Source organism: Lacerta agilis, chromosome 6 (genome assembly GCF_009819535.1).
Source record: "Lacerta agilis isolate rLacAgi1 chromosome 6, rLacAgi1.pri, whole genome shotgun sequence".
NCBI lineage: Eukaryota > Metazoa > Chordata > Lepidosauria > Squamata > Lacertidae > Lacerta > Lacerta agilis.
The window spans coordinates 45077053-45102076 of NC_046317.1; the positions used below are offsets into that span (position 1 = coordinate 45077053).

The 25024-nt window shown below is 43.3% G+C and overlaps 1 protein-coding gene across 7 annotated transcripts in view; it reads right to left on the reverse strand.

Annotated features, from left to right (window-relative positions):
• Positions 1-20207: 20207 nt before the first annotated feature.
• The window catches only part of RNF220 (ring finger protein 220), a 335093-nt gene continuing 330276 nt past the window's right edge, over positions 20208-25024 (reverse strand). For 6 of the 7 annotated variants that reach the window (XM_033152321.1, XM_033152322.1, XM_033152324.1 and 3 more), the window contains one exon: positions 23349-23420. In XM_033152321.1, coding sequence (XP_033008212.1) covers positions 23349-23420 — 72 coding nt within the window. Of the gene's footprint in view, positions 23421-25024 lie in introns of all 7 variants that reach the window. The other variant, XM_033152320.1, reaches the window with a different exon arrangement.

Below are 25024 nucleotides of genomic sequence, written 5' to 3' on the forward strand. Positions count from 1 at the left end.
AGCTCCAGGTCTTGTTTTTGCTGAGTGTATAGAGCTTCTCCATCTTTGGCTGCAGAGAATATAATCAATCTGATTTCGATGTTGCCCATCTGGTGATGTCCATGTGTAGAGTCGTCTCTTGTGTTGTTGGAAAAGAGTGTTTGTGATGACCAGCTTGTTCTCTTGACAGAACTCTATTAGCCTTTGCCCTGCTTCATTTTGATCTCCAAGGCCAAACTTGCCAGTTGTTCCTTTTATCTCTTGACTTCCTACTTTAGCATTCCAATCCCCTATAATGAGAAGAACATCCTTCTTTGGTGTCATTTCTATAAGGTGTTGTAAGTCTTCATAGAATTGATCAATTTCGGTTTCTTCAGCACTGGTAGTTGGTGCATAAACTTGGATTACTGTGATGTTAAAAGGACTGCCTTGGATTCGTATCGAGATCATTCTATCATTTTTGAAGTTGCATCCCAGTACAGCTTTCGCCACTCTTTTGTTGACTATGAGGGCCACACCATTTCTTTTACGGGATTCCTGCCCACAGTAGTAGATATGATAGTCATCCGAACTGAATTCGCCCATTCCTGTCCATTTTAGTTCACTGATGCCTAGGATGTCAATGTTTATTCTTGCCATCTCATTTTTTACCACATCCAGCTTACCAAGGTTCATGGTTCTTACATTCCAGGTTCCTATGCAATACTTTTCTTTACAGCATTGGACTTTCCTTTCGCTTCCAGGCATATCCACAACTGAGCGTCCTTTCGGCTTTGGCCCAGCCGCTTCATCAGCTCTGGATCTACTTGTACTTGTCCTCCGCTCTTCCCCAGTAGCAAGTTGGACGCCTTCCGACCTGAGGGGCTCATCTTCCAGCGTCATATCTTTTATATGCCTGTTGTCTTTGTCCATGGAGTTTTCTTGGCAGGGATACTGGAGCGGCTTGCCAGTTCCTTCTCCAGGTGGATCACGTTTGGTCCAAACTCTCCGCTATGACCTGTCCATCTTGACCTGTCCATAGCTTGCCTGAGTAATTCAAGCCCCTTCGCCACGACAAGGCAGTGATCCATGAAGGGGACCAAGCCATTAACCAAGAACAAAGGGAAAGTAATGGGTCCTTAAGAAAACCAAGGAAAGGAGGCCTTGTGCCAGATGCTCCTACAGCTCTGAGTTAGTTAGAAAAACAAAGGCCAGAGTTTGAAGTAGAGGTGAAGTAGAGGACCCAGGTGGCGCTGTGGGTTAAACCACAGAGTCTAGGGCTTGCTGATCAGAAGGTCGGCGGTTCGAATCCCTGCCACGGGGTGAGCTCCCGTTGCTCGGTCCCAGCTCCTGCCCATCTAGCAGTTCGAAAGCACGTCAAAGTGCAAGTAGATAAATACGGACCGCTCCAGCGGGAAGGTAAACGGCGTTTCCGTGCGCTGCTCTGGTTCACCAGAAGCGGCTTTGTCATGCTGGCCACATGACACGGACAAGCTGTCTGCGGACAAACGCTGGCTCCCTCGGCCTATAGAGCGAGATGAGCGCCGCAACCCCAGAGTCGGACACGACTGGACCTGATGGTCAGGGGCCCCTTTACCTTTAATGTTTAGGATTGGGTTTTCAGTGTTGGCTGTGATGTGAGCTGGAGGAAAAAAGTTACAGTCTGCAGAGTCAGAACCATGGCTGGTTTTTGTCCTGGGCTGCAGCTTTGGGAAAGCAAGACCTGCATGGAGTGTCAATACTGTGAACCCTTCCATCGTAGGCTTAGGTTGTATATATGTGTAAATAAACCATATATCCTAAAGATACTAGTCTCCGCTGTGCCTCGTTCCAAAAAAGCACAGGTGCTTACCTGAAACCCCTGGAATCTTGCACTGCTTGGAGATTTGGGTGGCATGAAACAATATATTCTTTTAGTACTTTGTTAGATAGCATATTAATTGTTCTACAGGCTTTATTTTTGCCCCATTGCAACCCTGTGAATAAATCAATATTCTTCCATTTGATCACTGGAAAAATGAGGCACAAATTCAGGAAGTTCCCCAGGGACATATAGTTAAGTCTACATCAGTGATAGAACATGAACTATGATTTAAGTACAATTCTGTACCCACTGGTTTCCAGCCTTCTTAGGATTTATGCTAATGTGATCACTAATCTCAAGCTTAATTTAAATATCTGTGTAAGTAGAGCTGGTAGATGTGTCACAGGACCAAAAGGTGTTGGAAAACCTGAAGTGCCCAAATTGGGGATAGTACAGTGAGAAGGATAAAGATGGGTTTTAGGAAGTGGTGGAGCTAGTGTCCATCTCTCTGCTTTCTTCACACTTCAGTTGCCTCTGACCTCTCACTTTGATTAATGAGCTGACAATAGGGTATTGATAAGGAATTAACCTTGAGCCCTTCTTGCTTCAGTGTCAATAGACCAGGAGCCAAGTACACGCCTCCGATTGGAAATCTGTGTTATGTGCACAGAGATCTTGAGGAGCCATTGACATGTTAAGGACAGAGATCCAGGGTTCAGGGGCAAGGAAGCAAGGCATGAATTCCAGCCTGACGTGATGTGTGTGCAAATGAAGTCTTGCATACCCTAACCACTGTGTTTCAAAGATCCTGCTTGGTGCCTCATTTCCACTTCTCCCCTACCCCTCTTCAGGTGCAGAAAGTCAAGGCTCATCCTGTTCATCAGTTATAAAAGGGATGAAGGTGTTTGTATTTTAAAATAATATTTATTCAATGAGAAGTAGATTACACATGCATGTGTATATTGGCTATGTTTGGATGGTTATCCATAGCTTCATAAGCTGTGGTTCATGCTGCCATGGCCACTGCACCTCCTCTCCTCCCATAATGTACCAGCCGTGGTGTGAAGATCCTGACTTTCTTTAAGTCAGAGTTCCCTGTTATGTCCTGTTATGCTTGCTATCCTGGTTTGTTAGCATTAAACCAGAATTCTCTGGCTCAAATATAACTAATAACTCTGCCTTAATGCAAGCCAGGATGCTTGCAAAGGAATTGGTGTGGAACAGAAGGTGGGCTGAGACAAGTGAGGAACACATAGTGACAGTTTTTTCCACATCTTTATAAATGCATGTGTTATGAAGCCATGGACAATAATTTGAAGATGGCTTTTTTACAGTCTGTTTAATTTGGGCTCCCACTGAACCTGTAGAAAACTAGCAATAACTGGGGCATTAGAGAATGAGGTTGGAAAAGCATAGGTCAGGGTTTGATAACAGAAATTATGGGCAAGGTTTAAGGAGTGGGACAAGTCTTCCTTACCCACTTAACCCTTTCTTAGGGTTCACCCATATTTTTGAGCTTTCAGCAGGTACTGCTTGAACTTCACTGCCCCAAGGAAGTCTGAAATTTTAACAATAGAAGGAAAGTTGAGATCTAGATCCAATATCTGTCTTATATTCAGGACTGCAGTGTACATCTAACTTATAGAATGTGCACAGACCTGATAATGTATAGCATCTTGTGACCTCTCCATTTGATGTTTTGCTTCCATTTGATTTGCTGCATTGCAAATCAATGTGGAATGTGACTGCTGTTTTTCAGATCATCCAAACCCATCATTTCCACCCATTATGCACACTTGCAGTTATATCTGTAACCTGATCCCATTTGGTGATGGGGTATCTGATTTAGAGCTCAGAGACACTTACTGTAAGCTATGGATGTGCTTGCCCTTGGATGAGTTTTCATCTGTTTTGTGCCCCATAGTTATAATATTTAAATGCATCTGTGTCTTTTCTTATGGAACACAATGAGATATATTTGGAAGCTAGGTAGGAATTAGCTGTTGCAGATACAAGCAGGACCTCTTGTATTTCAAGGACTTCATACCTACTCTGAACCTGATAAACTACAAGTCACTTTTATCTCATTATTTTTACCCTACCTTTGAGATACAATTACAGGTAGGTAGCCGTGTTGGTCTGCCATAGTAAAAAAAAAAAAAATCCTTCCAGTAGCACCTTAGAGACCAACTAAGTTTGTTCTTGGTATGAGCTTTCGTGTGCATGCACACTTCTTCAGATACAAGTTGGCTTCCAAAGCGGCTCACAGGGATAAATATCTTATACCAATGATAATTAAAATTCAGCACATAATTGTCCTTGAGAAAGGGATTCTCAGCTGGGTATGAGTCAGGGTATGATGTCTGACTTCTACCTCCCCTTCCTTGATAGCTTAATGAGGCAGCCCAGTAGGCCCCCAAATGGCCACCTAGAGAACTGCGTACGATGAGGGCAAACAGGCCCAGCATCAGCACATGGGCCAACTTTTGTTGTTGTTTAGTCTTTTAGTCGTGTCCGACTCTTCGTAACCCCATGGACCAGAACAGGCCAGGCACTCCTGTCTTCCACTGCCTCCCGCAGTTTGGTCGGACTCATGTTGGTAGCTTCAAGAATGTTGGTAGCCAACTTAGAATCGTAGAATTGTAGAGTTGGAAGAGGCCACGAGGGTCATCTAGTCCAATCCCCTCGAACCATGACCCTGAGTTTAAGAGTTTCATGCTCTACCAACTGAGCTATCTGATACTGGGAACTATAGCATCCTTCCTTTCTTCTTACTTTGAAATATATCTTATAGTCAGGAAGCAGCTCAGCAGCCATATACATGGTTCCAGATGTTCATTTTATTATTTTTACATTAAAAAGACACCATCCTTTTCTACAACAAAATGATGGTTATTCCCAAGTAAATGTGTTTATCATCAGGTCAGCAGAAGCAAACTGCATTGTATTTTTGTAGTTATGATAGTGCTGTGATTTAAGTGGATTTAAAATGTGAATTTGTACATGCTCAAATTTGTTGTTGTTTAATCAGGGTTGACCGACTGTTTGGGAAAGGGCTTTGCTCTAACAAAACAGCAATTTAGAAACAGTTGAAAAACATGGAATTACAGCAGAGAAGAGGAATGTTAATTGTGTGCTTCAAAAAAGCTATAATATACATGACTGTTCAAAGGGTTTGACATGGCCTAGCAGCAGCACTAGGCTAGAGTTGGATCTAGGCATGATGGATGAGTGCCTGATTGCTGTCTCCACACCCTGTTTGCTTCTGCCACAAATACATTGATGTTTCAGTCTAGAGCTAATGCATTTTAGATTTTGTTTTGCATTGTGGATTATAATGAGTCAACAGGACCATAATTGTTTTGGTATAAGGACATAGGTGCCATTTTCCTCCTAGAAACAGGATTTACATTGAGTGTGAAGCACTTCAGTTGGTAGCCATGGCCACTCTGCCCATGCCAATGAAGTGTGGTTAGTCAGTCACTGTGCCTGAAGTACTTGACCAGAAGCCACTGAGCTGGTGGGGTGTGTGTATGGAAGTGGGATTTGAACATGCATTCTTCTAGTTCCAAGTGCGTACCCTAAACCCCAATCAGCTAAAAGTGTAGCTCTCTCCTCCCCTTGCCCTCCCATTTGCTGGTAGATAGAACAGCACAGAAGTCAGGACCCAGACGCTGGACTGGCATGGCAAGGACGGTTTGTTTAATTAATTGTTTTGCCTGATTTCCATAAAAAACTGGTGGCTTGTCCTCAGCATGGCTCCCTCATTCATTACCGTTAATTAGATATGGATCTCCCGAATGGCGGCAGAGAGTGATGGACGAGCCTCCTGACACGTGCTATTATGCATTAGCATTTTCTCAATACATTCAATAGATCATCTCTCTCTTTTTGAAGATATTTTAAATAAAATATTAGCTGCTCAATCTGAGATTTATGTCCCTCCTCCCATCCCATGAATGCTCTATCAGGCTGGGCAGGAAGTAGTTAATTATTTATTTTAGCACCTCCATTTACATGCATCCAGGTAGTGACCAGAAATGTAGAGTGGATCTATTTGCCCTCATTTGAACCCTATTATCTTTGTGGAGTAGGATGATTTGTCTAAAGCCACCTTGGGAGACAGTGGCAGCCCAAGATGCTAAATTCATCTGTCGTGTTTATGATCTCTTTTTTCTTCCCTTATAACTTCCCTCATCTTTCTTGTTATTGTCGCTTTGGTTTTTGAATTATAATGAAGAGTGCTGATGCTAGCTTGCTACTTGGCTCCAATTCCTCAGGACTGGCTTTGAACACAAACTCCTGTTCCCATCCTGTTTAATGCCGGGGTTTAGTCTGGAACAAGTGAAATCATGGCTGTTCTTCACCAGAGTAATCACAACCAGTCCTCTGCTTTCTTTGTGTGTGTGGGAGTGTCTGTCCCACCAATTGTCTTCCTCACTATTATGAAACACACAAAAATTCCAGGACAGAAAATGTTGGAGAGTGCCTCTGGCAGAAGTGGCACTACAACTGGATTTTGGCTGAGGCTAAGGAGGCAGTAATTTGCTTCTCATGTGGGTAATCCGAGGCAAGAATTGAAGCTAGGAATTACCTTTCCTCCAAAGCAGACCCACAGAAAGGTGGTTGGGTGCCTGTGTATGTGTGTCTTGGATCGACCTGTCTGCATGATGTTTGCACACTTGCAGTAATGGCGCCACCTCCATCTTCCAAGTCAGCAGAGCTGTTGACCTCCAGCCCCGATTCTCAGCCTTTCTTTGACTTGGTACTGGGGCCCATGTAATTCTACACCTGAGCCTGTGTTCTTCTAATGTAAGCCCTTATAGATCTGTTTGGGCTGTGCCTGGGTCTCCCTCTCTCAGGCCAGGGAAATGACAAAATAATGCAGCTGCCCTGACTTCATTACCAGAGTGTTTAACAAACCTGACACCCTCCTTCACTGCACTAAGTGTGACGTTAACCTTTGACCTCCCCGGGCTGTATCGACAGTGTCAAAGGACAGCCGGGACAGGCACACACCAGTCAATCTTAATTGGTTTCTCAGCTCTCAGCTGGGATCAGGGAACCATTAAAGACTAAGCAGGTGGTTTCAAGCAGCACTAGCAAAGGGCGAAATACGAATATGGGCAATGCCTGTGCTGGCTAGTTTCAGAGTTTAGCTGCTTGTCCATCTCTTACAGCAATAACATCTTGTGCTTCAGAAAGGGATGCCTCCTCTTTTTAACACAACTCAAGATGATGTGAGACTATCATCAAGAGATAGAATTGTGGTCCCTTTCTGTTCTTTCTCAGCATTTAGAGACTGATAGCTTTAGTCCTGGAGGTGTCAGTTCTCTAAAAGGGGTTGTCAGAAAACTCAACAAATATTTATTCTTAACTCAGTCAGCTGACCGCTCTCAGATGGCTTCATGTGTGAACGTGTAACATACAACGTATTGCTGTGACCAAAGGGAATTATGGCTATTCTAGGACTTTAGGAAGGGTATGAAAATAGGAGAAATCTAGAGGAAAGGCTGTGCTATAAAGGTTTGAAAGGGATGAGGGAACAGGCATGGGTTGATCTCTAGAAAAGAAGATTGAGTGTGGATGTGAATAGTTTTGAGAGGTAAATGCCCCAGTTGGGCAAAGGCAATGCACATGGAGAATCAGGCTTCCATAACCACAGTTGGTGCAGATGCACATTCAGTGCTTATCTGATCACCGTTTAATTGACTAGATGGGTCTTTTCAAATATCTGTACCTCCCCTCCTCAGAGGGAGGATGGGGAATCCCCAACATAGAAGCATATTTAATTGCAACCAAATATGCCACATAATCCCATATATACTAGAAGACGAGACAAAACAGTGGGTACATCTGGAGAGAGACACAATTGAAAATACCTGCACTGCAGCATACCCATTCCTTCCAAACAAACTAAGGAAAATTCCCACAACACTCACCAGGTACACACAGACCATGCTTAAAGCATGGAAAACAGAAATAGACAAACTGTCCCCAACCCCATCCCCACTAACTCCCCTGGGACACCACCCACTATTCCATCACACAGCACAAAACCTCCAGATAAAAACCTGGCAAACCAAAGGCCTATATCGCCTAACAGACTTCTATAAAAATAACAAATCCTTGTCAACACAAGAAATACAAGAAAAACTCGAGGACACCCAATTGCCCTGGTTAACACATCATCAATTACACGCCCTCTTAAACAACCCAGTAGTAAAATCTGCAACTAGGCCCCTTACAACCTTCGAAAACCTCCTATCAAAAAAGGGACATGGCAAAGGGATGGTATCTGCAATATACAAAATACTATTCCAAAACCCCATGAACCCCCTAGACGTAATAAAAAAAACAATGCGAAGACGACATAGGCTATGAGATTAACCCCACTCAGTGGACCAGAATGTGGTCTAAACACCCTTTAAATCCATATCAATGAGAAGGAGAATAGAATAGAATTTATTTACGGCCATAGGCCCATACAAGTAAAAACAAAAACAAAAAAACACATAGATAACAACTTGTGCAAGTGGGAACAACAGCCGCTAAAACACCACAATACAATAAAATACAATAAAATAGAATGGCATACTACGCCTTAGCTAGCCTGTAGTGCTCCTTGGCGTCGCTTTTGGATAAGGACAGCGACCAGGAACCTTGCCACTTTCAGGGTCGTATGAGTATCCTTATCCTGCAAGATTTGGGCGAGGTGGAATTCTGGTGGGGTGCCCTCTAGTTTCTGTATGATTGACCCCAACAAATTTGCCCGTGGCACATTGAACAAGGGGCAAGTGAACATAATGTGCTGGAGAGACTCCAGTGTCTCCTTATCACATTCACACATGGCGGAGGCTTGGCCCTTTGAGAATCTATGTCTCAGGACGTTGGAGGGAAAAACGTTGAACCTCGCTTTGGTGAAGGCCAGTCTATGGACAACAGTCGAAAGGGAGGAGAGGTATGATGGAACGCGGTAAGTTAAAGTGATACCGATGTTCTGGGGCGAACAAACACCTCCCCCCAGCATATAATTTTGCTGTAGATCGATGTCATCCAGTCTTTGGCGGATCAGTCTTTGAGCAGTAATTTGATCTAATTTTAGGGAATCTGAAGGAGAGATTCCATAACTCAGGAGTTTGGCATGAATTCTACTAGTCCAAAGGCTAGAGAATTCATCTCGCCATAAGCATTGGACAAGGTAGTGGTTTGGTAATCTATGCCACAATGTTAACCAATAATTGAAGACTTGCTTCCACAGGCAAGTTTCTAGGGATGCAATCTTCAATTCTAGTCGAATGGCTGCATTGCTTACGCACAGGGGGAGCATTAGGAGCCGACGTAGGAATTGATTTTGCAGCGTCTCAAGAGGGGCAAGATCTGTCATCGCAGCCCAAAGCGGGGCAGCATAAGCAAGCACGGTCACCACTTTTGCCTTGAACACCTTTAGGGCCGAGGGAACATGCAAAGCTCCCTCCGAAAAAAAGAATCGGAGGAGCGCATATGACAGAGTTTTGGCCTTGTTAAGTAGGTGTTGAATTTGAGCTTTCCACCCCAAATTGTATTGAAAAATAACTCCTAGGTATTGAAATTTTAGAACTTGCTCTATTTTTGCTCCACCAAGCTTCCATTCGTATAATCTCCGACTTCTGGAGAAAATCAGAATCTTGGATTTAACATGGTTAATGGTTAATTGGTTGAGTTGACAATACGTGGCAAAGATCTTCAAAGCCCTGGTTAGTCCAACACGTGAGTAAGATAGAATTACCGCATCGTCCGCATATAAAAGGAGTGGGCAGCGGTAGTCCGCTAGTCTAGGCGCGTGTGTACTTGGAGATGAGTTAACTAGGGGTGCTCGCATGTCGCTGATGAATAGGTTAAATAGACAGGGAGCCAATATACATCCTTGGCGAACTCCCTTGTTTATTGGTATCGAATTTGTGAGGTCACCCGCAGGAGTAAGTCTCACTCTGGCAAGGGTACCTTCGTGGAGCTGACTTAGTGAGAAGGAGAGAACTCACTCTGAAACTCACCTACAGGTGGTACCTAACACCAAGGAAATTAGCACTAATACGCCCAGGAACCTCACCAAAATGCTGAAGAAGGTGCACCTCCACAGGCACATATGTGGTGGGAATGCCCCAAAATCCAACTATTCTGGACAACAGCCATACAAGAAATATGTAAAATAACTAAGCAAGTATTAGAAATCACCCCAGAACTGGCCCTACTAAACATATTCCAAGACAATAATGCCCACTCATATCACAATGAACTCATAACCCACCTACTCTCAGCAACCAGAAACATCATAGCCAGACACTGGAGAGACCTGTCAAGAGTAAGCATGGACCAATGGTACCAAATAGTATGGAAAACAGCCTTACTAGAAAAATTAACCGATAAACTGAAACTGACAATGGGGACAAATAGAAGAAGATGCCTTCACCCCTGCATGGCTCCCCTTCATCACATATACAACAACAAGAATCCACCAACAGCATATGAATCAATATGGCTAACTTGATTCAAAAACACCCACCTAACCCACTCACACATGAAAACAAAGTTCAACACAGCCAATCACAAACAAGCAACCGCACCCTAGGCCAACCACAATTTCTCTCACCACCAAAGGAACACAAGCAAATAGCAAAGAGAACCTGCACAAATGACACAGACACAAAAACCCACACATATATTAAGCAAAATAGAAATATTGCCTCCCGACCCCACCCCCACCCACCATGGCCCCCTTCACCTCCCCCCTTTTTCTTCCTAATGTAATCCTAATGTCTCAACAAATGAAACTGACCTATGGAAAATGTAACTTGAAAAAAAGAGACATGGTGCAATGCGCATACCTTTGTAAACCAAGAAAACTTTAATAAAATACTTTTAAATTTTTTTAAAAAATTGACTAGATGGGTCTTTTGATGTGCATGGAAATGCACATCCTCTTTGGGGGCATTATCTGTATGTGCCCAGCTGAACTGGAGACCAAAGTGGTGGTGATGTTTATTTCTCCACTAGGAATTCTAATTAATGCAAAGTTACAAGGAGGTTACATGCAGAATAGATTGAAGAAGCAGGAAAAAAGTGATGGGTATCTGGAACTGGAAATATAAAAAGCATCAAAAGCCCATCATTGATAGATGTGGTTTCCAACACTATAGTATGAACAAGTCTCTTGCTGAGTTTGGTTTCAAGTTTTAACTGTTGATATTTTACAATGCAGCGTAAGTAAGATAATAATATTGTGACGGTATAAAATCCCTAGCAATTTGACAGTTGTACAGCATTCTTAAACTTCAACATATTGGCAAAAAACCACAGTAATTTTTGAGAAAATGGTTCTTCTATTAGTGGACAAATGCACAAAAACTCCCACATTTTGTATACAGCAGTAATCACTCTCACTGTTTGCTTACTGAGCTGCGAGATGCAAAGGGTAGCAGTTCCTGTCATCTCTTACTGCCTTTCAAGTGCTTCTCATTGTCAGAAATATTTCTGAGTTGAACATAATTTTTAAAGTCATCCCTCCTCATCCTTCAGTGACTCTGATTCTCAATATCCATTCATTTTCTTTAGCATTTGCCTGCAACTGTGGGCAAAGGGCCACTAGAGAATACTTTGAGGATGGTTGTCAGCTGTTCAGTTAAAGGGACTTTGCTCAGCTCCCCCACCTCCGCCAGCTTGCCTTCCCTTAAGATCCTATGGACTCACAGTTAATTCTGAGGCATCTCTTTGTCTTGCATGATGAGTCATAGCTCTTCATAAAGTATTTCTTAATTTAAACTTGTTGCCATTATCTTTCTCTATAATTTCAAGGAGTTTTGCCCCCGATAATCCCTCATGTTAAAATCCAGGGGTTAAACAAGATGCTTGCTTTATCTGCCCTAGGCATGCATTATATTTGACACTTGTTTCTTTCTTAATTATACTAATACCCACACTTCCTCCCAGGGCAGTTAACAACCATCTTAAAACCATACAGATATGCCCACTTATCTGATGTCTTTATTGAGACTTTGATATTAGGATGCCCATGGGAGGACTGAAAACATCTTAGATTTGCAAAGGTTAAGCCTGGCTTTTAAATGAATGCTTATAATTTAATTACGATTTTAAAAATATTAACCTGAAAAGTCTGTGAGGTTCTAATATGTCCTACCACAATACCTTTTGTCATCCTTCAAGAAGGGTTGCTACCTCTTTTCTGGCAGGACTTAAGTTTTCAGTAGCTGTATGATAAGCAGAAATTCAGCGGGTCAAGCTTTTCCTGGTATGTGGATTCAGTAGTGGAAGGAAGCATCTTGCTGCTTGTTATCCAGCTCTTAAGGGTACAGGAACTGTACCAGAAAAAGGAATTTGACCAGCCTATATCTTGCTGCTATTGATGAATACAAATGCTTCCTGTTATAGGAGCCAGCTCCTAGGGGGAGGTCCCTTTGCCCCTCCTAAAATATTTGAGGGGTCCGGGTCTGACAGAGTTGATGGGCATTGTCATTCAAATGGTGTGTGTGTGATGTGTCTTGTGACCAATTATGTGGGGTGGGGCTTACCTGCCCCCCAATATTTTATTCAGGTTGACACCCCTACTCCCTGTACCTATTGCATGGCAATGCCTGGTGATTTTGTGCCTAAGGCAGGGTTTGGAAACATGTGACCTTGTAGATGTTGCTGGACTCCTACCATCTCTGCCTTTGGGCTGGGGAGCAGGGCAGTGGGTGGCCTGGGCCACCTGATCTCTTCACCCTTCTGCTGCTTGGACTCCAGTCTGCTCACTCCTTTCCATTTCAGGGGTCCTTGTTGCACTGTGCCTGCCTAAACATAGCTACTATGTCTCCTTTGGGGGCACAGGAGTAGTTGACAGAGTGGCTGAAAAAGAAAAGGCAGGCAAGTCAGCTGTTGTGCTGCTTCTGGATTGTAGCATACCACAAATGAAGCTTTTGTTAAGGGTGCATGAGCTGTAATCCCAGGCACACTTACTCTGCAGTAAGACCCATTGGAATAAATGAGACAAACTCCTGAGTAAATGTGCACAAGTTCAATAAGGATGGGGAATTTGTGGCCCTCCAGATGTTTGTCTGTCATCCCTTCCTATGCTTGTTGTGGATGATGGGGGGTTTGAGATGGGCAGATGAGGGAAGAGTGGGGGCTGCAGGTTGTGCTGTCCTGCAGTGCCCTTGCTGGGTGGTGGTGGTGGTGGTGGTGTGTGTGTGTGTGTGTGTGTGTGTGTGTGTGTGTGAGAGAGAGAGAGAGAGAGAGAGAGAGAGAGAGAGAAGTTAACGGTGGTGGCAGCACCACCCTGCTGCTGGTTCCTTCCTCACAGCCTTCCTGTAATGGTTGCGTGTTCTGCAGTGGCACCAGTGGGCCTGTGAGGAGGAGAGGGTGGGGAGGCTATGCATAGCCTTCTAAAATAATTTTTGCATTACATTTTGTTTAATAAATAAATACATTAAATCTATTAATTGTGTATATTCAATAATCTTAAGTATATTGCACATACTTTAATTTACGATATGGAAATTTAAGTTCAGTGGCCTGCGGGTTCTGTGTTGAAGTATTATTGCGGCCCCCTTGGTCTGAGAGGTTGAACCACCCTGATCTAGTCTCTTTTGCTGACTGCCAATTTCTCTTGCTTTGAAAGACTGTTCTTACCAGCAGATGTCAGCATTTATCCACACAGAAGACCCACTAACACTTCCACTATTCTGTATTTGCCCTGTGGTACAGTATATAGAAGCACGGGAGGCCCTGGGATATTTGATGTTGAACAGCATGAGCTATCCCGACTTTGATGGATGGTAAGGTGGTCCTCCCATATTCTGAGCCTTTCTGTGTGTGATCTGCCTTCATTTGCATGTATCTGTTTTCTCTGGTCAACCTTTCTGCAACTCTGGAGGAGTCAGGAGGTGAATGTTAACTCCTGGAATACTCTCTGCTCCTACCCCTACATACACCAGCCTGATATTTTTCAGAATGCAGCATGGCTCCCCTTTTCTTCCTAAAGTCTCAACAACAAAAACTGATTTGTAAAAATGTTATATGGAAAAATATGAGAAACATTGCACTACCTTTGTAAATCAAGAAAATCTTTAATAAAAATATATTTTAAAAAAAGAATGCAGCATGGTGATCTGAAATAACAATTGTGGTCTATAGGAGTATGTTCCAACAAAATCTTGATGATATGGGGAATCTGGTAGTAGGGGTCTGTTGAGGGGGGTTGCAACATTAAGATAGCCTCTCTCTTTCAAACATGGGGTGAGCATGAATACAACTTTGTGGTTCTATTGGCAGCAGGGGCTATAAAGACTGTACCTGCTCAAATGACCCTGGCTCAGAGGGACTGTGCCTGAGCATAATGGAGCAGCAGCTCCAGGGAGCTAACTACCTATTGATACTGAGCATATGAATGGGAATGAGAGAGCTGCTTTCTTTATGACCCGATACAGTTTTTATTGTGTGGAATTAGATCTTGAAAATAAACTCCCCAACCTGCAATCACAAGGGCTTAAGGGAACATATATCAGCAGGGAACTATGTGCTGGGGAGGCAGGATGAAGAGGTAGGCATGTGGCTGAAGGGATTCTGGAAGGAGCAGCAGTCCCTTGGCCCTGTCTCTCAGGCCTTCTTATGGGACACCATGGAGCCAGACGTGGCTTGATGGAGGTTTATTCCCAAGATCTACTATCTGCCCACTTCCTTCAAAATTCTCAGAGTTTAAGAGAGAGAACAGGTGTTTCTGATATATTTTGGGGTATTCCTAATTTGATATAAAGAAGCTGTTTGGTGCCAGTGACCACAGCAGGATATTAACTACTCAGACCTCTAAAATAAGAGTAAGACAAACACAAATACTTCCCCGGTCTTATTTTTAGCTATACCTTTTGGTAGGATAATTTAAATTATGACTGTTAATGTGAACATTAAACTAAGACTGTTAATGTTCATGAATGTAAAAATAATTATTTGAAGCAAAAGCTTAGCACTAAAGGGAGGGGTACAAAGGTTCAAGCCTCCCAGGAAGTCATGGTTGGAACTGATAGTCCTGTTTACTCTTCGCAGATGCATGATGAGCCTAGTGCTGATTTACTAATGGAGACCCTAAGAAGAATCTGAAAACTGCCTTTCACTGAGAGAATAAGGAGTTTTCGTGTGAGAATTTAGACCTATGTTGTGCACTTATGATCTACATCGAATTGGAGTAAGTGAAGTGATGAGTTCACCTTAGCTTGCCAGTAAAATTGCACACCTGACCTGCGTTAACTATCAAGATACAGCCTCACAGTGGTGATTTGAGGGATTGAATAAACTTGTGCAGCTCATCCACTCCCCAGAGTTCTTCAGTGCAGCTGTTAAAAAGTTACAGGAACCTTGTTCTCTATTGCATCTGCTCACCTGTATGGTTGGTGGTGGCCCAGAAAAGATTTTGCTGCTTCCATGGCTCCATGCTGTTGAAAGGAGGACTTTCTAAGGTAAGGAGAGTGATTTTTTCCTCCTGAGTTGCCAAACTGGAAGCACAAGCATGTGCTGTACAGACACAGCATTAGTACTGTGGTGAAATCCACTCAGTATTTTGCTTTGGCTGAATTCCTACTCAAACCTTTTTTTCTCCCCAGTTTGGAGAACCTGTATCCCACTCTGCTTGCTCTTGTTTGTAAAGGTTTGTACTGTTAGGAGTGCATCACTCTAGTTACTGGGAGATAGGAAATTAAACAAGAGGGTGAGTTCACCTGGGATGGGGCTTTGTTTGCCCCAAGGGCAGCTGACCATTTGCTGGACAAGCAGTTCCAAACAAGGAAGGCTAGATGAGGCAGTTATTGCACTTTCCAAACTCACTCACAATCCAGTGTGTGCAATGTGAAGTCATAAACGCTTTACGGATAGTCAATACTAAGATTTTTCTTGCTTTGCCCCATAAACTGGAAAATCCTCCTCTCCCACCCCTTTGGCTCTAGGGAGCAACAAAGCCCAGGACAGATATTAAAACAGTCACATTTCAGGAATCAACTGCTGCTGCCTGACCTTGATCTGCTTAGCTTGTTGTTGCTCTTGATGGTGCCTGGGATTTGAGAAGTAGCTCTGAATTTCAGATTGTGCCTCTGGTTTCTGAAATGTTGTCACTTTGGAGAGACAAGATAAGAACTGGTGTCCTGGAAACTCCTTTGGATTCTAAACTCCTCTGAATAGGTTGTTTGGCATTTGCTGTTAGCTTTGATGATAGGCAAGCCAGAGCTGCTTGTTGCTGCCAGTACTGGGCCAGGTGGCAGCCTGGGCCTGACTCTGCAAGGCGCAGGGTGCAATCCACCCCAGCGCCTAGTGGATCAGGGCGTTTGGATGTTGCTGAGGGGTGCAGGGCCTGTCAACAGGATCAGCCTGGCTTTGCAAGGCGTGGGGTAAAATCCACCCAAGCACTTAACCAAGAGGGGTTGTCTGGTGCTGCTGACTTGCATCTTGTAAATAATTATCTACTCAGAAGAAAGCCACACTCTGTTCAGTGGGCCTTACTCCCAGGTAAGGGTGAGTGAGACTATAGTGTTTTATCTAGGCAGCCAGGGCTCCTCCGCATGACAATATCTTTTTGCAGCAGGTCAGTGAGGACCACTTGCTTTTTAAAATTCTCCCATATATAAAGAACTCCCTGTGCGCCTTTGGACTGTATCTGTAGATTTCCCCCTCTGTGTCAAATAACTGGAGTCAAATAAGTGTTGTTTACTTTTTATAGTGTATAGATCTCCCTCAGGAGGTTCTGGACTCTCCTTCCTTAGAGGTTTCTAAGCAGATGTTGGCTAGCCATCTGTCATGGATGCTTTAGCTGAGTTTCCTACATTGCAGGGGGTTGCACTAGAAAGATGACCCTTGGGGTCCCTTCCAGCTCTATTATCTCTGCTTTTATGCTTCAACAATATTTCATTATGTTCCTATCATTTTATGTAATTGTATTTAGTATAAATTATACTAAATATAAATAAAGCATGTTCCATTTACAAACAAAACATTTAAATAGCTACCTTTCTACTGGTACAACAGAAGGGCATGGGCATAGCCAGGATTTTTGCTGCCCTTGGATATGCCGGGGGGGGGGGCACAGGAAGGAAACAAAGTTGGTAGGGGGCTACGGTTGGAAAAAGGTTGGGAAAAACTGTCTTACAGGACCTTAGTTGCAGCTGGTGTGCTTCAATTACTGTATGGGATTGTATTGGGGACAAATAATGGGAGCAGTGCTGGCTCGTCCATGAGGTAAACTGAGGCAGCTGCCTCAGGCAGTGGAATCCAAGGGATGCCTCTGTCGTTGTCATCACCGTCCCCGTCCCCCCCACCTTGCTTCTGCTGGAGAAGTGGCTGTGGTGGCTTCTGGTGAGATCTTGCGAGAGCCTGAGAGATCTTGCTGGAACCCGGAAGGCATAGCTGCATGACCATGGATAGGGAGGCTTCAACAGGGGTGGTGGGCAGCATGCACACACAGGGCAGCACCTTCCCATTTTGCCTCAGGTGGCGAAATGGGCCAGGACACCCCTGAATGGGAGACAGCCTTATCACCAGAATGCTTGCTAGCATCTCAAGGTGTCTCCCAGAAGAGGTATTGGCCATTGTTCTGCCAGAGGCATTTCAGACAGGCACAAGCACCTGAAGAGGGCATAGAGCAAGACCACTGAGGGGAATGGCCTAAGGACCCAAGGGCCAGAGATTTCCCACTACCTGCTTAGCACAGGAATGCTTTATCCTTCGTAAGGCAGGAACTCCAGTAGCCAGTTGGGGATTGCAGTCTAGATTCAATTTCTTATAGCATCACAAGATTGGTGTAGCATTAATGTGGGTTTTCTCAGAGCGTTCCAAGTGTCAACCGATCTGCCCCAGAAAAAAATGGATAATGGCATTGTGTTTAAAACAAACAAACACTAGCTGGCATAGAATCTGGACACCCCCCCGAAACAAATCTTGTATTTTTGTTAAACTAGATTCTTAATTCTCTTTCAAACCACATTTCTCTAACCCTAAACAAACTCCTGTCAATTCTCAATTATTCAGTTAATGCTTCTTTTATGGTATTTGTTGAGAGCCTTCGTTTTATAGGTATATTCTCATAACCCTGAACCCTAAGAAAGTTGCAAAAGTCTGTGCTTTGAGTGAGAGAACTAAGCTATAGTTTAAGTTCATATAAATTTATAACTGTTTTTTAAAGGAAAAAAATATTCACAAAAAGCACCAAACATTTAAAACAAGCACATTTCAAAATACTGTAATCTAAAAAGTATCTAGCACTAAAATAGCCCATTATAAACTGAATGTGCTATTAACAAGCCACATTCACCATCTCTACAGCGAAATTTGCATCAGCCACTAAAACCGTGGGGGGGGGGGAGAGGTGAATTCCATAAGTGTAGGGCCACCTTCATGTTCCATGACCTTTTTATTCACCTAGACTTTTTAATTGTGTTTTAAATCTGGGCTGGTGTAACAGGTTTTTTGCTTTTATTGTATTTAGCATGATATATTGTATTTGCAAGCTGCCCAGAGAATATTTATTGGTGAGCAACTATATAAATTCAGTAAATAACTTTAAATAATAATAATAATGGAGTTTCCCAGCCCTGACTTTGCATTATAATGTTGAGGGCAGCACGTGCAAGAGGAGACTCAGCATACAGGGAGGGTGTTTTACCCTTTCTGTCTGATACTCCCTTGCAAATATCTCATGGCATGCTTTATTCGTTTTTTGCCTAGGTACACTCAGACCCTCCTGGGGGGATTTATACAGGAGTGTTTCTGGGCACAGATAGGGTTCAAGACTCACCCAACCACTCTTTCTCACCTACAAGTGCCCTTCTGCCCCCTTGTTTTCATTACCTGTGTAGATGTGGGTTGGGGACCATGTGATGCAAGGTAATGTGTGGCTCTACTCTCAAGACAGTGGATGAAGGGATGTATAGTTTATTATATGCTCCCACAAATGCCCTCGATTGGGGAAAGCAGCTATTTATTTGGTCAACTTGCTCATATCCTGTTCTTGCTGATTCTCTGCCTCATGCTGTTCCTTCAGTACCTCTTCTCCTTGGCGAGACCCTTTCCGAGACCCTTGCTGCAAGCAGAACAAGGGGTCGGAAAAATTTGTTTCTCTGGCCCCTACCCTCTGTTTGGCAAGATGTGAGGTTTTGCTAGTAATTAGGGTTTGAAGTTTGGGATGAGTAGGAGAATGAGAATGGGAGAGGAAAAGAGCTGGAGCCCTGTGAAATTCCATGGGCCTTTACCTAGTGTTACTAATAAGACTCCACGCTATAAGTAGATCTGGCTGACCTGTGTACAGATACTATTAGCTGTCAGCAAGCTACAAATAAGTTACAGCCCAAAACTTCAGGGAAAGAGCCTGGATGGAACTCCATAAGCAGTATTTTCAGAAGGCAAATGGGCAATGGGGTTTTGCACATTGTTAGGGATGACTGTCTCTCCTGCTGGAGGGGTCTAAGCAGAAGTTAAATTAGCTGTTATCTAGGAAGGCATTTCATTCTGCACTATATAGACCTTGCATTGACGAGATGGTAGGACTAGATGACCTCAGGAGACGCCTTCCAACTCAGCATTTAGCTACATGAGTTATGGGATTATGTATATAGTTTTCACAAATGTGGTGGCTGCAACAGCTTCCCCATTCCTTGTTTTATTTATTCTGTAACTTAAAATAACTTGAGTTATGTTAAACATTTTAATATTTAGAAACCAGGTTTGAAAAACAAGCAGCTCTGGCTTTTTTGTACTAGCTTTTTACTAGCTTTATCATCTCTTTAAAGTTAATGACAGTTTAACTGCATGCTAGGTGAAGTAGTATACTTTGTTTGTCCTGAATCTCCCAACATTCAGCTTTGCTTGATGGTCTTGAATTCTAGATTTGAGATAGGGGTGCTCTCTCTACAAATCATTAGTACTTTTTTCTGTCTATTAGGTTCCCCAATCTTTTTTTATTAGGCGCTCCAAACTTTGACTTTCCCTTTTTAGGGGCGCTGTTCCAGCATCTTGATCATTTTTGCGCAAACATTTCAGTTTGCCTGCCATATGAAATGATCCCACTTGCCTCGTGCTGCTCTAAGGATTCTCCTCCCCACAGCCAACTGTGAGATAGGAGGGAAGCCCCATTGGGCAGCCAGAAGTCTTTGCACAGGGCTTCTGCTGACAGGGTTCATTAGATCCTCCTTGTGTATTTGCACAAATGGTTTGAGAATATTTTAAGGAAAAGTCAAAACGTGGAACACTACTGGCATGCAGCCCCTTGGAAGCCCCCGCCATAAGGCACTGGAGCAGGTGGATAATTCAGTGGGTCCTGCATGAATGTGACTTAACAGTTACCATGTTTTGAGGGCAGCAGGAACAGAAGCATATGTTTATGCAATTGCCAAAAAACTAGGGATAAAACCAGGAAGCAAGCAGAAGACAGGAGGCAAACTTGGAAGATTTTATACTCATTTAATTAATGTCAATGTAGTTTACAAACGGGAATGACAAGTACCTTTTTATAGAATATACATCGACACACAATCATAGACACAACTTGAATATCACCTTGTGCAGCTGGGAATCTTTGGGCAAAGATAGTTCATTTCTTTTTAAGCTTTTTGAGGAAGAAGTCACAGAGTTTTGCAAAATGTGCCTCGTTCCAGAGGAGGTAACAAGTCCTTGCATCTTCCCATCAGGTCTTCTCTCCCCTCCCTACCCCTCAAGAAAAAAAGTAGGGACAAATCAACTTTAAAAATAAAGCCTACTAGTTATATGTGGTTTATATATATTCATTTGGCTTAGTGGTGGTCCACAGGACCAGAGAAAGCTCATTGTTCCCAGACTGGGAAATCAAAAATGAGCTGCCTCAGCACTGCGTATTCTGAAACAGATCTGGGAGAAATATAGCTCTGTCCTAAATGCCTGAGCAGAGATTGCTTGTACAAGGTGAGCAGGTTTGGGTGCAATTCAGACATCCCCACCATGACAAATTTCTTTTGATTGCCTTTAGGAAGGCTTAAGTGCTATACCAGTGGAGGAAGCCCCATCGTGAGCAAAGGCAGTTGCTGAAACTTTGTGCCTCTTGCAATCTATTGATACCTATTTATGATGCCAATGAACTGCTGCTTGAAAATGTGTTTCTCCTGCTAATACAGGTTGCAGATGGCCCTTTCTCAGACCTGTTCCTATGTAGCAGCAGTCAGAAACACTTGTGGTTTGAGTGAGACATAGCAGTTCAGAAATTCTTTGGACACAATGGAAGCTTAGAATTCTGCGGTCGTAGCCACTATGGTGCCTGCCAGCTGCTAGGGGACTGCCAACTCACATTAGCCCCAGTGAACATGGCCAATGGTTAGGGATATTTGGAGTTGTAGTCCCAATATCTGGAGGGCACCATATTGGCTGCACCTGCTCTAAGGGTATGAAACTATTTCCCACTAGACAATAGTGTGTGTTGAACAGGGTGAAGTCAAACAGCAAGACCCTGCTGATGATAGCCATTTCCAGCTTGCATTCAGTAGACAGCAGTAGCGCATTATCAGCCAAATTGCAACAGGAATATGGAATCCTGTACTGCAAAATACAACTCTCTTGTGGTTGAAGTCTCATTCATATAAGACCAGTCCTTTTGACAACAGCATGACTGACGATAGCCAGATGTTTTAGTGCAACCATGACTTTCTAGTGCTTAAGTCACAGAGACAGAGAAAAAGAACAAAATACCTTGCAGGATATCCAAGAGCAGCAGTCTGCCTCAGTTTAAAAGGTGATTCATGACAGGGACATTTGCCTACCCAAATTATTGCCAAGCAAAGTGCTTGCTTCCCCTTTCAAGCTTCCGGCAACCCTGCAAAATTTCCCTCGGGTGGAATGCAGGAGGCTTGTTTGGCTATGTATTTAAAAATGTCAGTTGCTTGTTTCTGATTAAGGCAGGTAGTAAGCAGACTATATGTGAGCCACAGCTGGAGATATTTTCAAATGCAGAACAGGGGTCTGAGTAAAAGGTTGATGTCAGGAACGCTGCAGAAACAGGTGAAGAGGGATTAACTGAATCCAACTTAGTGTGGACCTGCCTGGGTTGAGTTCCACTATTGCCACAGTACAAGTAGGAGATAACAGGAGGAAACGAGACCAGTGTCACAAAAAGCCAACACATACCCCACTTTCTTTTCTTTTCAAAACTGGAACTTGATGCATTATTGGACCTGAACCTCTGAAAAATTGGGACATCATGTTGCACCTTCATGGAAAAGCATTTCAGAGCAAGGCAGTGGCTGGGCATGGCAAAACAGTATGCTAGTGATACAGAACCTGCCTGACTAGTGAAACACATAATCTTTCATGAGGAAGTAGAACGGAGGAAGTGCTAGAATACTTCCTGCACCCCACCCCACCCCCACTGATACTGGATGGCTAGAATATGGTGTTTTTTTCAGCAGTTCTTGCATTTACTCTTGCATCACAGGTAGGGCTACAGAGCAGGCGTAGAGGTGGGTGAATACATTATGCTTGAACTAAAGATGACTTCAGCTTTTAAGAGCTAAACTTACTGGCCTGAATTCTGATAACCCCCACTGCCAACCTATTTTTTTGCTCTTTGTCTTCATGTAAACCTCTGTCCTTTTCCCAGCTGGCAATAGGGTAAAGCCTTGTAAGCCTGATCTGCAAGTTTCTTGCTTTCCCCTCAGTGAAAAATTAAAACTGTTTCAGTGTGATAAAGATTTGATAAAAAGAGCCCATTAGCTACTTTTCCCTACTTCCCCCAGAAGTTGTGTTACGGGCAAAAACTACAGCTGTTACTAGAAGCTGTTAACGTCATATCTGAATGAGGAAATATACACCACAGAACATTAAACCATTTATATTATATATATGTATAATATATATATATATATTTATTTATATTTCTTTTAAACTAATGACTTAATGCCAAAACTTTGTAGAACCAAGAAAAATATGGGTTTAATGTTCTCTGCTTATTTTTTTTCTCTTTTTAAAAAAAAGTACAACCCAAGAACAAAGGAAAAAATAAAAGGGAAACATATTAGTATGTAATGTTGGAGTCTATCCCATTTATACACAACATTGTAAACATATAGTCTATATTACATGTGCTTCATTCTGCCTTTGTGGGTTTGCAAGTGTAGGCTCTCTCTCTCTCTGACCTAAAAAACACTAGAACACCACAAAAAAGGGGAGGGGAGAGAACACAAGTGACAGGTTATGACAGTTCCTGCTGTGGAAGATCCAGTCCCTACTTGAGTTGGCATGTGGGGTTAGGCCAGGTTGGCTTGTCAAGACGCTCCCCTGGAAAGGCTTGCAAGTCGTCCATGATGGAACCTCGCTCTTGAAGAAATAGGACAGGTGTGGAACATCAGTCTGTAAAAAAAGGTGGGGCTTCACAATAAGGATTCCGGTTTGGCCTTCCCGTGGAGTTGGCGGCACCAGTGACAGGTTTGGAAGCAGAGGCATTGCGCTGCTCCCTCAGCCTCTAGTTCACATTTGGAGTCTCTAGGTTTTGTTTTCAAATGTCTTTCATTGCTGCTGCCATTTCTTTCCCCCAAATCCCTGGTCTGAGCAGCCATGTCCTTCATAAGTAGATACGCCTGAGGTCCCCTGGAGAGGTGATGGTATTGCACTGAGGGCACAGCTTCTTGGCACCCTGTGGAAGACAAGAGGGAGAAAGTTAGAAAGAGAAAGAACCCTATCTCAAACACATCACTATAGAGTAAGAAAGGGAAGCAGTCACAAGTTACACATTATTTCCCGTAATTGCAGGAAGCAGTTGAGAATTAGACTTCAATCTGGGGAAGAGGCAGACTCTCTTTCCTCACATAAAGCTGTTACTAATGGCAGCTGGTAGCAGACCAGAAGAGAAATGAAGGACCTGATGCATGGTTTATTTGCTACCACAGTCTTTTTGTTCTCATTTTCAAACTGACTCCATGGGCCACTTCTCACATTACTTGTTCTGGCACTGGGCCCTCAAGGCTATCCTTCACACTTTGTCGGCTTCAGAGTAAAGCTGTTCCCAACAGGCAGAGCAGAAAGCACAAAGATGGGAGAAACAATGACACATGTATGAAATCAAAACATTCAAAATATTTTGGCAAGAATCAGGTTGATAGAGGAGATGGAGGAAAACGCTTGAGAAGTAGAGGCATTTTTGCTGCCCAGGTATGATTCATCTTGCAACACTGAATGCTGGAAACTTGAAAGGTGCTAGAAAGAAGGAGCTCCAAAATGAAGTCACACAAAATCAGTTCTGTGATTGCTGAATATGCATAGCCTGACTATGTAAAGAAGTCATCTGCACCACTAAGAGAAACTGAAACCTGGGCAAGGAAAAAGGAAGTTGAAAACTGACTGAAGCAAAACAATGGCTGACACAATTCATCAATTAACCTGACAGGTTGGGGTGTTAACATAAGTCTCTGAATATGGGTCAAGATATGCCAGTCATCATCAGATTTGGCAGGTGTGACAGACAGCAGATGAGAAGAGCGACAGGCAACACTGTATGCGTCTTTTTTGAAGGCAAATGCAGCCTAGGACATCAGCTAAGAAGTGCAATGAGAGGGAATCAAATATTAGCACCTAACTTTAGAAAAGGGACGCAGGTGGCGCTGTGGTCTAAACCACTGAGCCTAGGGCTTGCCAATGAGAAGGTCGGTGGTTCAAATCCCCACGATGGGGTGAGCTCCCATTGCTCAGTCCCAGCTCCTGCCAACCTAGCAGTTTCAAAGCACGTCAAAGTGCAAGTAGATAAACAGGTACCGCTCCGGTGGGAAGGTAAACGCTGTTTCTGTGCACTGCTCTGGTTCGCCAGAAGTGGCTTAGTCATGCTAGTCACATGACCTGGAAGCTGTACACTGGCTCCCTTGGCCAATAAAGCAAGATGAGCGCCGCAACCCCAGAGTCGTCCGCGACTGGACATAATGGTCAGGTGTCCCTTTACCTTTAGAAAAATGATCAGCTCATCCTCTGCCTGCAATCCAACCTCCCTTTTTCTGGTTGTGAATGCACCATGTAGCTCTGGAATCACAGGCTGTAATTTTTGAATGGTGTACACTACTTTGTTGTATTTTCACAAAAGTGTCACTTATAAATATTTAAATGAATGAAGAAGATATGCGAGAGGTAGACTGTGAGAACTGTATAATACAGAGGCAACGGAATTAAGTGATGAAGCTACCAGGATTTAAAAGATTAGCATCCAAAGTTAGTTAAAATTGTAAAACAATCTGAGCAAAGCCCTTTGATAAG